Raw genomic sequence first — 13,311 nt, 5'->3', positions numbered from 1 at the left:
TGGCTGATGTGTCTAAGATCAGGGGGCAGGAGTTTAAGGTAACAAGTGGTTTAGAAGCAATCTGAGAAAGATTTTTTCAACCAAATGCTGCAGAAATATGGCATGCGTGTCTGAGAGGGTGGTGGAGGCAGGACACAGTAGGTTACAGAACAAGTACAGGTAAATGGAATTAGTGTAATTTGGTGTTTGTTAGTTGGCATAGAGATGGTGGAAGATAGGGCCTGTTTCAACGCTGTATGACTCTATGACTTGATTCTTGCTTCTTTTGTAGATCACTTTAAACCAATGCCCTGTCTTTCTTATTTCTTTTGAGGGGAACAGCTTCTCCTGATCTTGAATATTCCTTTAACATGTGGCAACATGGATTATTATTGCCTTCTCAATCTCTACTCACTGCGACTGTCATTTTGCCAAGAATCCTTTCTGGAATAGGCCCCTGAATCCGTTTCTTCAGCTTCTCAGCACAAGTGCCCATCAGTTCCATGGCAATGAACACATCAGTCTATATGACAGAGAATAAAAGTCTGGGTCACTTCACGGTATGTCAACACTTACAAAGTTTGGTTTGATTTTAAATCAAATGCAATTTTTGAATTCTGGAAGTCTGCTGGTAATCTTATTGACGTACAGAGAGATACAATGCTCCCAAGACACTATGTAAATATTTTAAAAAACATTCAGCTATGACAACATTGGGCTCAACTGCAACTCAACTTTTTATGAAGTAGTTAAATTCCTGTAACATTATGACACAAAAATAATCAGCGAAGAGAACAGGCAGACAGTTGAAGTTACACCTATATTTAGCACAGGAGGTAGAATCAAATCTAGAGTTGTCATTTATGGCAAGGTAAATGCAATATAATACAAATAGCCAAGTTTTACTGCATTTATACAGGGCCTTGGTCAAATTGCATTGCCATATTTTAAAGGTCTCCTTATTTGAAGGAGATTATAGTATAATTATAGTAAAAAAACACTTCAAAAAAAGTTCACTTAACTCATTCCTAGGTCGAAGGGCTTATTTCATATAGATAGGTTGAACAAGTTAGGCTGATATCCTTTGGATTTTAGAAGAACGGAAGGTGATCTTATTGATTATAAGGTCTTGAAGGGACTTGACATGGTGAATACCCAGATGATGGTTCGCTTTGTTGGGGAGACTAGCTAGCGCAGGACATTGTTTGAGAATGAGATGTCTTACTTTTAAGTCAGGGAAAAGATTTCTTTTTCTCAGGTGGTTGTTACAGTATGGAATTCTATTCCCCAGAAGACGAGCGAATTAAGTGTTACAAAAGGAAGACAGGGAAGAGGTCATAATTAGATCAGACATGATTTTATTGAAGGTCAAATGGCCTACTCCTGGTCTAATGTGGTATGGTTAACTGGTATGGACATACCAGTTAATATTGGTGGGAGGAAAATAATGAAATCCTTCCTGAAAGGTGAAAACAAGATAACAATATGATAAAGAATAATTGGAATAGATTTCAATGGGAAAGCACTGTGACCAAACCTGTTAATTCTTTGATGAATTAAAGAAAGACAACTCAACAGTAATGTAGTAGATACACCTGTATTTGGACTATACAAGTCTTTGACAATGTAGCATGTGTTGGACCCTGATTGAAGTAGTGAGCAGGTATATTCAAGGAACAAGCAGTAGAATGGATAGCAAACTGGTTACTGAGCTAAACCAGTGAAAATGATAAGGGCAGCTAGTCAGACAATCAAAAGGTGAGGAATAGTTTTCTGACGACCAGACCATTTATATTCACTATTAACCCTGGTTTAGACGTGGAAATGCAATTTCAAAATTTGCAGACAGATTGGTGGTATAGCTAATATAGAGAAAGGTTGTCATAATATACAAGAGTACAGAAATTTCACTGGAGACAATAATGAGATGTTACAATCTATTGGAAAGAGTAAGGAGACCATATACTGCTTGATTAATTAGAGTCTAAATGGGATAGAGGAGAAAAGGAATCACAGGGTAAAGACACACAAATCACAGATTTATTTCTAGAGTGACAGAATTATGTTAAACTTGTACGGAGCCTGGCTAGACCACATTTGGGGTACTGATCCAGTCCCAATACTTATAACAAGGAACACAGATGTACCGGTGAAGATGCAAGAAAGCCAAGAGAATATGCGCAACATAAAAGATTAAATAGGCTTGGACACTTTCCTCAGAGATGGCTGAGAGTGCCCTTAGGCAGCTTGTAACCAAATGTGCCAATAGAGAACTCAAGAAAGTCTGAAGTCAATGGGAATTGGGGGAACGATCCAGTGGTTAGAGTCACACCTAGCAATAAAGGAAATTGATTCTGGTTGTTTGAGGTAAATCACAAGTTGCAGGAAATCAGTCCAGGAGCTGCTCAAGATAGTGTTCTAGGCCCAACCAGCTTCAACAATAAAAATCCCACTCGTTAAAAGGATAGAAATGGGGATGTTCGTTGACGATTGCAATGTTCAGTATCACTCAAAGTCTAATAATGGACATACTAATCATCCCCTTGATATTTAATGACATCACCATCATTGAATCTCTGACTATCAACATCCTGGGGGGTTACCATTGACCAGAAACTGAACTGGACTAGCAATGCAAATACAGTGGCTGCAAGAGCAGACCAGAAGCTAGGAATAATACAGCAAGTAACTTACCTCTGACTCCCCAAACCCTGTCCACCATCTACAAGGAACAAGTTAGGAATGTGATAGTATACTTGTCAGAATGAGTGTAGCTACAGAATCACTCAAGAAGCTTGACACCATCCAGGACAAAGCAGCCCATTAGACTGGCACCTCATCCATAAGCATCCATTCCTTCCACAGCCAACATACAGTAGTAACAGTATCTACAAGATACACTGCATAAGTTCACCAAAGATCCTTCAATAGTACCTTCCAAACCCACAACCACTTCCATCAAAAAGGACAAAGGCAGAAGATACATGCTAACACCATCACCTGGAAGCTCCCCTCCAAGTCACTCACCATCCTGACTTAGAAATAAACTGCTGTTGTTCGGTCAAAATCCTAGAACTCCTTCTCTAACAACATTGTGGGTCTGCCTACGGCAAAGGGACTGCAATGTTGATGAAAACAGTTCATCGCCACCTTCTCAGGTGCAACTAGGGACAGCAATAAATGCTGACCCTGCCAGTGACCCTCAGATCCCAGAAGAGAATTTTTTTTAAAGTTTGCAACTGGTCAGACACCAAAGCAATCCGTACCACGCGCTGCAAAACTTGGACAACATACAAGTTTGGCATTACATGGCAAGAAACATCCATACCACACAAGTGCAAAGCAATGATCATCCCCAACAAGACAGCCACCTCCCATTCACATTCAGTGGTTTTACCATCATTGAATCTCTCATTTTCAACATAGCAAGGTCACCAGAAAGATAATTGAACTGGGTCAGCCACATAAGTACTGTCACTACAAAAGTAGGTCAGAAATTGAGAATTCTGTGGTGACTTTCTGACTCTACAAAGCTTGTCCCTCCATGTAGCATATGTCAGGAATACTCTTCAGTTGTTTAGAATGCAGCTTCAATAACATTTAAGCTCATCAGCCAGAAGACAAAGCAGCCGACTCAATCAGCACCATCTAAAAGTTCACTGTCTCTACTACTGGCAGAGTGGCAGCAGCGTACAATTACAATGTTACTTAGACTGCATCTAAGAAATATGCTAATAGGGTCGAGTGTCTTCGGAATTTCCTACCTCAAACGGCAATGGATACAGAATCTAGGTCCAGGCAATTCTTGATTACCAAGTGGATGAAAGATTACTGTGGATATGCAGGGATGTGGAGTTTAGGTTAAGATCAGATCAGCCTTTGTCCTATTGAATGTCGGAACAGCTTCAAAGGGTCAGGTGGCCTACTCTTGTTCCTTGTTCATCTGTTTGTATGGTTGCAGTTAAGCCTTGTGCCTAGAAGGAAGATTTAGGGCAGATTTGCAGGGTGAGAATCTTGGTTCCATTGAGAACCAAGAACATCAAATCAGAAGAAACAGAAGCAGGAAGCGGCCATTTGGCTCATTAGTCTGCTGCTTCATGCGATGGAACCGTGACTGTTCCGATTGTGGCCTCACCCCACATTCCTCCCTGTCTCCACACTTTCCTGCTAGTCTGCCCACCTCTAATCCCATCCCCCCAAAACATCTTCAACTCCCTTGTTGATCAAAAATCTCTCTAACTTGGCCTTGAATATACTCAGTGAGACAGCTCCCTCAACACCCACTGCTCTCTGATGAGTTGAATTCCTTGGACACGCCACCCTCTGAGGTAAAGCTTTCTCCTCATCTCTCTCTCTCTTCAGTGGGAGGCCCTTCATTTTCTAAACTGTCCCACCCTAACCCCCAGATCTGGATACCCCCATGAGGGGGAGGCGTTCTCTCAGCATCAACTCTGTTGAGCTCCCTCCCTCCACCTCAAGATCTGGTACGTTTCCAGAAGATCATCTCTCATTCTTCTAAACCACAATGAGCACAGGCTCAACCGGCTCAACCTCTCCTGATAACACAAACTCCCTTCAACCCAGGAACCAGCTAGCCCCAGTGGAATCAACAGAGTACACAGAGAGAAGGAGATCAGTCATTCCAATGACTATGGGATCTGGAGTCACATGTAGGCCAGACTGGGTAAGGATGGCAGATTCATTCCTCTGAAGAACATTTTATGACAACCAGTGTTCAAACTCATGGTCATGATCGCTGAGCTGCTTTATAAAAATCTACATCTAGCAGGTTGCGCGTTGACCTGGATGAGCCACATTAAGAGGAGATATTCCTGATCAGCCACCTGAAGAAAAGAAGGATAAGAGCAGCGGTAGCCGATTCAGCCCATCAGTCTGGCTTGCCATTTAATGAGATGGCTGATCATCTGACCATCCTCAACTCCACTTTCTTTCCGTTTCCACACAGCCCTTGTTTCTCCTACTGATTAAAAATGTCTAATAAACCTGCAACTTCCTACCCTCACCGAGAAGGACAAGGCAGCAAACAAATATTGTTTTTAAAACATTTGTGATGATGCTGTCACTTTAAGAAGTTTATTTTGTCCTGGGTTTTTTTGAAAAGAGTTTGTAAATGCAGAAGTTATGAACTGGCTACTGGAAACAGCCTAAGTAAACAACATTTACTTAGTTTTTTTTAGAAAGTAGGATGGGAAAGCTTGAATGGGAGTGGCCAGTTCTCAGATCAGATTTTCTATTCTTTTAAGCTTTAGCAAACAGAAGCCGTTTGGGGTCCCAGAAAAGTTGGAAGATTCAGTGAATGATTCCTCACTGCTACTTTCTATGAAATCTCTCTTAATGTCATCTTCTCCTGAATTGAAGAACTACATTTAAGAACCTGCGTCTGAATTTACCTTTTTGCCAAGGGTGTGTTTATGGGATGTTACGATATTGGAACAGTTAATTGGTTATGGGTACTTATCTATTATTCAGTTAAGTTTTCCAATAGTTAAATTATACTAAATTCCTCTTTCATTTGTTTGTATTTTAAGTATAGTGTTTAGATAAATTGTGTTTTGCTTAACATGGAGTAGTTTGACCAGTTGCATTACATTTGGAATATGCACTTCACATTTACCTTTAAAATAAGAAAAAGTTAGGGTCTAGGCTACCTTTTCAAAATATTTTGAGGGGTTCTGGTCTGGTCCATAACAAACTGGGGGCTCTTGTCGGGATCGAAATTTATACTTCCAAGTTGGATTTAGGATTAACCGAAAGAACTGCGGATGCTGTAAATCAGGAACAAAAGCAGAAGACGTTGGAAAAGGTCATTAGATCTGGCAGCATCTGTGAAGAAAAATTCAGAGTTAATGTCTTGGGTCTGGTGACCCTTCCTCAGAAACAGTGTTCTGAGGAAGGGTCACCAGTCCCGAAATGTTAACTCTGATTTTTTTCTTCACAGGTGTTGCCAGACCTGCTGAGCTTTTCCAGCACCTTCTGTTTTTGTTGGATTTAGGATTATTGGACTCAAAAGTGGTGAATGGGTAGGTGTTAGTATCTTTTATTTTGGGTGTTGAATTCAGTTGGTTTAAACAGGGAGTGCCTTGGCCTTGTGCAGCAATGGGTCTTTCGGTCACTAAGAGTGGGGGTGCAAGAAGTGACTTCGGGAGTTTTAAAAAAGTGTGCAAGGCAAAGCTGCTGGAATTGGCAGACAACCTGGAGGTGGGGGTTGCCTTTGTGTGTGAGAAAAAGGGAAGTAATTGCAGTAATAACTCAACATTTAAAATTGCTGGAAATGCCTTTGGAATCTTTGGAAATGGCTAAAGTTTAATTGCAGATGAAGCAGCTTGAATGGGAAAGGAAATGAAATAGTTTGAATTACATTTAAAAGCAGAGGAAAAAGAAAAAGGAGAAGAAGGCCCTAACAGAAGAGAAAGAGAGGGAATACAAAATGGAAAGAGAGAGAGTTTGAATTTCAGAAGTTGGCAATTAGAGAGGAAAGTCGACTTAAAAGGGTGGGGATGAAAGTAGAAGGTAAACTTAGTGAGGAGGATAATGATGACGAGCAAACCCATCGTAGCCATAGGCCCGATGGGGATCTGTTTAAATATGTCCAATCATTGACTAAATTCGATGAGAAGGATATAGAAGTCTTTTTCATTTCATTTGAGAATGTGGCTAAACAAATGAAGTGGCTGGTGACCATGTGGGTTTTGTTGATCTAAATAAAATTGATAGGTAGAGCTAGTAAGATACTTGCATCACTATCAGAGAAGGCATCTGGGGAGTATGAAGTGGTGAAGAAAGCCATCTTAAATGTCTAGCGCCAGAAGCCTATATGAACATTTCAGGAATCTAAGGAGGGACCCTGGTCAAACGTACATTGAGTTTGAAAGGATCAAACAAGGTAATTTTGAAAGGTGGATAAGGGCATTGAAAATAGATCAAACATTTGGCACTCTTAGAGAAACAGTTATTTTGGAGGAGCTCAAAAATTCACTTCCTGAAGTAATGAGAACTCATGTGGAACAGCAGAGAGTTAAAACTGCAAGATTAGCAGCTGAAATGGCTGATGATTATGCGTTGGTTCATAAATCAAAGTTTGGCTTCCGACATCAATTTCAATCTGTGACAGATTGGGGAAAAAGAGAAATCCTCAGGTGGTAAGGGAAAATGAAATCTCATTGAAGGTAATAAAGACAGTTTACATACAGTAAAAAGGAAACCCATGAAGGGGAAAGAGAAGTTAAAAAGCTCAGGTGTTTTCAGTGCAATAAAGTAGGCCACATGAAGTCGCAGTGTTGTTGGTTTAGAAAAAGCACTGGGAAGACGGATGTGGGAAACAGGATAAGCCAGTGAATTTTATTGAAGTGGTAAAGGAAAGCACAGCGGAAGTTAAAAAGCTGCACCAGAATGTACAACCTGGTCAGGGGTTGGTTGAGAATAAAGTACCAGATCTTCTTAAACCATTTACTTGCGACGGCAAGGTTTACTTGCACATGCCAGGAGGAGCAGGTAAAGAAAGTACAATTTTAAGAGATACAGGAGAATGTCAATCTTTGATGTTGACTGATGAGGAGATATGTAATTCAGAAGGACTATTACCAGAAAAAGTGGCAAAATGTGGAATTCGTGGTGAGAGGAGAAGTGCTCCATTGTGTAGAGTGAGGTTGGAGTGCCCGGTGAAAAGTGGAGAAGTAGTGGTAGGAGTACTGGAGGAACTCTCGACTCCAGGAATACAATTTGTCCTTGGTAATGATATAGTTGGATCACACGTAGGAGTGCTGCCTACTGTAGTGGAAAAGCCAGTGGAAAATCAGGCAACTGAGGTATTACAGGAAGTATATCCTGGGATTTTTCCTGACTGTATGATAACAAAGTCACAAAGACACAGGTTGAAGCAGGAGGAGAAATCAAAGAATAAAGACAAGGAAGTTGAAGTAGAATTATCACAGACCATGTTTGATCAAATGGTTGAGACAAAGCAAGAACAGGTGGAAGACAAAGTGGATATTTTTAGTTCAAAGAAATTAAGAGTTACAACAGAAAGATGAAAAACTGAAGCAACTGTATCAAAAAGCATACACAAAAGAATCCGAGTGTATCCCAGAATGTTACTATCTTAAAAATGACTTCTTGATGAGGAAATGGAAACCATCACATACCCAGGCAGATGAGAAATGGGCAGAAGTTCATCAAGTTGTATAACCAGTGGGTTATAGAAAGATGGTGTTGCAGGTAGCATATGAATTACCAGTAGGAGGTTATTTACGAGTAAGGAAAACTCAAGTTAAAATAGAAAAACTTTTTGCTGGCCTTGACTGCAAAAGGATGTAGTTGAATTTTGCCAGACATGTCAAATGTGTCAGGTAATTGGAAAACCTCAGGCAGTGATAAAACCAGCACCTTTAATACCCATTCCTGCATGAGAAACCTTTTGCAAGGGTTTTAATTGATTGCGTAGGACCCCTACCTTAAAAAAAAAGTGGGAATCAGTATTTATTGACAATAATGGATGTGTTCTCTTGATTTCCAGAAGCTATTCCATTATGCAATATCACAGCTAAAAGGATTGCAGAAGAGATACATGCTCAAATGTTTCACTAGGTACGGATACAATCAGATCAAGGGTCAAATTTTACAACTAAATTATTCAGGGAAGCTATCAGGCATGGACAGATGGCCCCACAGAATATGAAAACAAAGGTTATTGGGGAGTTTCCCATACCATCGACAAAGAGAGCAATACTTTGATTCCTGGGATCGAATGGGTTTTATTGGGCATTCGTATTGAATTTTAGCTTAGGAATAAAACAACTCAAATCCAGGGCGTAGCATCCAGGAAGTGTTAGAATGGTGGCATCAAACTTTAAAGACCATGTTGACAGCTTATAATCAAGACTATCGAGACGATAGGGATAAAGGAATTCCGTTTGTACTTTTCGCAGTTAGGGATGCATCAAATGAACTTACCAAATTCAGTCCAATTGAATTAGTTTTTGGGCAGAAGCTGAGAGGACCACAAATTAAATAAGGATAAATTGGTGAGTCAGAGTTCAGAGGCTACATATTTGGACTATGTGTCAAATTTTAGGGAACGATTAAATAGAGCTGATGAGTTGGCAAGACAGCATTTAAAAAAAGCACGGTGTATCATTAAACAGGAGGCAGACAAGAAATCAAAAACTTGCAATTTTGCTAATGGAGATAAAGTGTTAGTGTTATTTTTGAACCGGGTTCAACTGTGTTGAACCTTTGAAAGTAAGGTTTGGAAAGGAGATTAAGTGAGGTAAATTATTTGATAAAATCACCAGATAGAAAGAAATCTCAGACTGTGTCATGTGAATATGCTCAAAAGATATCTTGATAGGGAAGGAAAGCAAAAGGAAAATGTGTTACTGGTTACAACACAGAATGAAGAACTAAGTTCAGAGAATTATGAATTGGACATTCCTCAACTTAAATTGGACAATGAGGAAGTTCTCAAAAATTGGGATAAATTATTAAGTTACCTTCCAGAGGAAAACTGAAATGACCTGAAAGAGTTATGACAATCACATTGGAAGACATGAGGGAATGAGCTGGGAAGTACTAATCTAATTACACATGATGAAGATATAGGAAATGCTCTTCCAATTAAGCAACATCCTTATAGACTTAACCCTCTAAAGTTGGCGCAGGTTCAAAAAGAGATTGAACACTTGCTAAAAGACAACGTAATCGAAGCAAGTTGTAGTGACTGGAGCTCACCCATAGTAATCGTGCTGAAAACAGATGGTATCCAACGATTACATGTGCACTATCACAAAGTCAATGCAGTTACAAAGTCTGATTCATATCCTATTCCACACTGGGAAGACTGTAGTGAGAAGGTGGGACAAGCAACTTATATTTCTAAGTTAGACTTACTCAGGATACTGGCAGGTACCTTTATCCGAAATAGCAAAGATAATTTCAGCTTTTGTGACAATTTGAAGTCATGCCATTTATGAAAAATGCAGCAGCCACATTTCAAAGACTAACTAATAATGTCATTTCTGGATTAACTGATTGTGTGGTATTCATCAACAACCTGGTGAATTTTAGTCACACATGGAAAGAACATTTGCAACAATTGATAGACTTCAGGAGGCAGGGTTGGTGATCAACCTGGCTAAAAGTGAATTCGCAAAAGCCCAAGTCATATTCCTGGGCCACGTTTTCAGGCATGGACAGAAAGTCCCACGGAATATGAAAACAAAAGTTATTGGGGAGTTTCCCATACTATCGACAAAGACAGCAGTACTATGATTCCTGGGATAGAGTGGGTTTTATTGGACGTTCGTACTGAATTTTAGCAGTGTGGTTGCTCCACTGACTGACTTATTGAAGTGCAGAAAATTTCAGCATATGGCAGACTGTCAGAAGACATTTGACAGGCTGAAAGCTGTGTTAACCACTACCCAACTGTTAACCACACCTAATTACACAAAGTCATTCAAGGTGGCTATCAATGCAAGTGATGTGGGTGTCAGTGCTCTACTCTTAGAAGAAGATGACGAGAAGTGAGAAAGACCTACAGGTATTTTTCCAGAAAATTGAATACTCATTAACAGAAATATTCCACGCTTGAGAAGGTCAACCTTGCGCTTGATGTTGGTGGTACAACATTTGAACAATAATAGTGCCAGTAATGTGTCTGAGACAATTATATATACTGAGCACAACCCATTAAAGTTTTTGGAGAAATTGAAGGACAAAAATTCCAGACTGTTTAGATGGAGCTTATTATTGTAGCCATTCAATTTGAAAATTATACACGTGGCAGGATGAGAAAATGTAATTGCCGATGCGTTTTCGTGACTTTGATGAAGAAAGACAGGTTTTCGGTGGCGGGAGTAAACAGATTGAAATAGAATGTAGTAGTGAACGTTTGCAAGCTTCAAGTCAATGTAATGCATATGTATTGAAGTGTACTAATAGACTAGGCCTAAGTGTTTTAGAATGAAGCCATCTTTGTATTTGATTGTTTGTCTTTTTTTAAGGGGGGGTGGGGAGGTGTGACGAAGCTGTCACTTTAAAAAAGTATATTGTCCTGGGTTTGTATGGGGGGAGGTTGTAAAGGTAGAGCTTCCAAACTAGCTACTGGAAATAGCCTAAGTAGACAACTTAGGAGGGCTTTAGGTTTTTTTTAAGGAAGTTGGAACAATGGAAGCAGCTTGAATGGGAGTGGCCAATTCTCACAGATCAGGCATAATCACTGTCATAATGTGGGAAATGAGACAATGTGATAATAGAATAATGGAATTTTACAGTATAGAAGGAGGCCACACCACCCATCATGTCTGCACTGGCTCCTGATAGAGCAACCCAGCTGGTCCCATTTTCCAGCCCTATCTCCATAGCCCTCTAAATTTATCATTTTCAAATATGTCTCAGCTCTCTTTATAACCCTCCTATGGAATCTGCCTCCACCACTCTCCTAGGCAGTGCTTTCCAAATCCTAAGAATTAATTTCGCTCCGAGCTATCGCTGTTGTTACCCTGTCTAAATTGTTCATAATTTTGTACACTTCAATAAGGTCACCCTTTGATTTTCCCTGGTCCAAGGAGAATAAGCCCAATTTCTCTAATCTTTCCTCATTCCTTGTACCATTCAAATAAATCTCCTTTGAACTCCCCCCAGGGCTTTAATATTCTTCCTTAATAAGGTGTCCAGAACTGAATACAATGCGGTCTGACCAATGAGTTGTAGAGGATTAGCATCGCTTCCTTGCTTTTATACTCTATGCCTCTATTTACAAACCCAAGGATCCTATAAGGCTTCTTAACAACTGTTTCAACTTGCCTGGCCACATTCAGAGAATTATGCATCTTGAGGTCCCTTTGCTCCTGTACTCCCCTCTAAGTTGTACCACTGAGCCTGTATTGTCTCTGCTTTTCTATTAGTTGCAAAAAAGAAGTCATATTGGACTCAAAATGTTGACTCTGTTTCTCCCCAAGTGCTGCCAGACTTGCTGAGTTTGTTTTTTTTTTGTTCACTTCTGGGATGTGGGCATCACTGGCCAACATTTATTGCCTAAGATAACAAGGTGTAGAGCTGGATGAGCACAGCAGGCCAAGCAGCATCAGAGGAGCAGGAAAGCTGACGGTTAGGGTCTGGACCTTTCTTCAGAAATGGGGGAGGGGAAGGGGCTTCTGAAATAAATACAGAGAGAGGGGGAGGCGGATGGAAGATGGATAAAGGAGCAGATAGGTGGAGAGGAGGAAGACGGGTCAAAGATGTGGGGATGGAGCCAGTAAAGTTGAGTGTATGTGGGGAGTTAGGGTTAGGGTTAGGTCAGTCCAGGAGTTTGCCTTGAGAAGGTGATGGTGAATTGACTCCTTGAGCCGTTGCAGTCCACGTAGACCCGCATGCCCTTAGGGAAGGAATTCTAGGTTGTTCACCTAGCGACTATGAAGGAATGGCGATATATTTCCAAGTCAGGGTAGTCAGTGGCTTGGAGGGGTACGTGCAGGTTGTGGTGTTCCCACGTATCTGTTGCCCTTGTCCTTCTAGATGGAAGTGGTCATGGATTAGGTAGGTGCTGTTTAATGAGCCTTGGTGAATTTCTGCTGTGCACCCTGTAGATGCTGCACACTGTTGCTACTGAAGATCATGGTGGAGGGAGTGAATACTTGTTAATGTGATGCAAATCTAATGGGCTATGTTTTCCAGGATGGTGTCAAGCTTCTAGAGTGTTGCTGCAGCTACACTCATCCAGGCTAGTGGGGAGTATTCCATCACACTCCTGACTTGTGCCTTGTAGATGGTGGACAGGCTTTGGCAAATCAGGAAGTGAGTACCCGCTGCAGTATTCCGAGCTTCTGAACTGTTCTTGTAGCTGTGTATTATGGCGAGTCCAATTCAGTTTCTGGTTAATGGTAACCCCAAAGGTGTTAATAATGAGCAATTCAGTGACGGTAATTGAATGCCAAGGGCAGGTGGGTGTATTGCCTTTTACTGGAGATGGTCATTGGTTGGCATTTGTGTGGCTCAAATGTTACTTGCCACTTTTCAGCCCAAGCCAGGATATTGTCCAGAACTTGTTGCATTTGGACACAGACTGCTTCAGTATCTGAGAAATCACAAATGGTGCTGAATATTGTGCAATTGATGGCAAACATCACCACTTCCGAGCTGATGACGGAAGAAAGGTCATTGATGAGGCAGCTGAAGATTCTTTACTCATTGACACCATCCTGACAAACTCCTGCAGAGATGCTCTAGAGCTGAGATAACTGACCTCAAACAACCACAACCGTCTTCCTACGTACCAAGTATGACTCCATCCAGCAAAGAGTTTGCCCCCCGATA

General features: G+C 40.7%; 1 protein-coding gene across 1 annotated transcript in view; it reads right to left on the bottom strand.

The window, feature by feature from the left end:
* map2k7 (mitogen-activated protein kinase kinase 7) overlaps positions 1 to 13,311 on the bottom strand; it is a 113,300-nt gene that overhangs the window by 41,457 nt on the left and 58,532 nt on the right. The window contains exon 7 of the mRNA XM_048617853.1: positions 395 to 502. Within this exon, the coding sequence (XP_048473810.1) occupies positions 395 to 502 (108 nt within the window). The remainder of the gene's footprint in view (positions 1 to 394; positions 503 to 13,311) is intronic.

The sequence above is a fragment of the Rhincodon typus genome, chromosome 38 (assembly GCF_021869965.1).
Source record: "Rhincodon typus isolate 14 chromosome 38, sRhiTyp1.1, whole genome shotgun sequence".
NCBI lineage: Eukaryota > Metazoa > Chordata > Chondrichthyes > Orectolobiformes > Rhincodontidae > Rhincodon > Rhincodon typus.
This window is presented reverse-complemented; position numbering and strand designations above follow the sequence as displayed.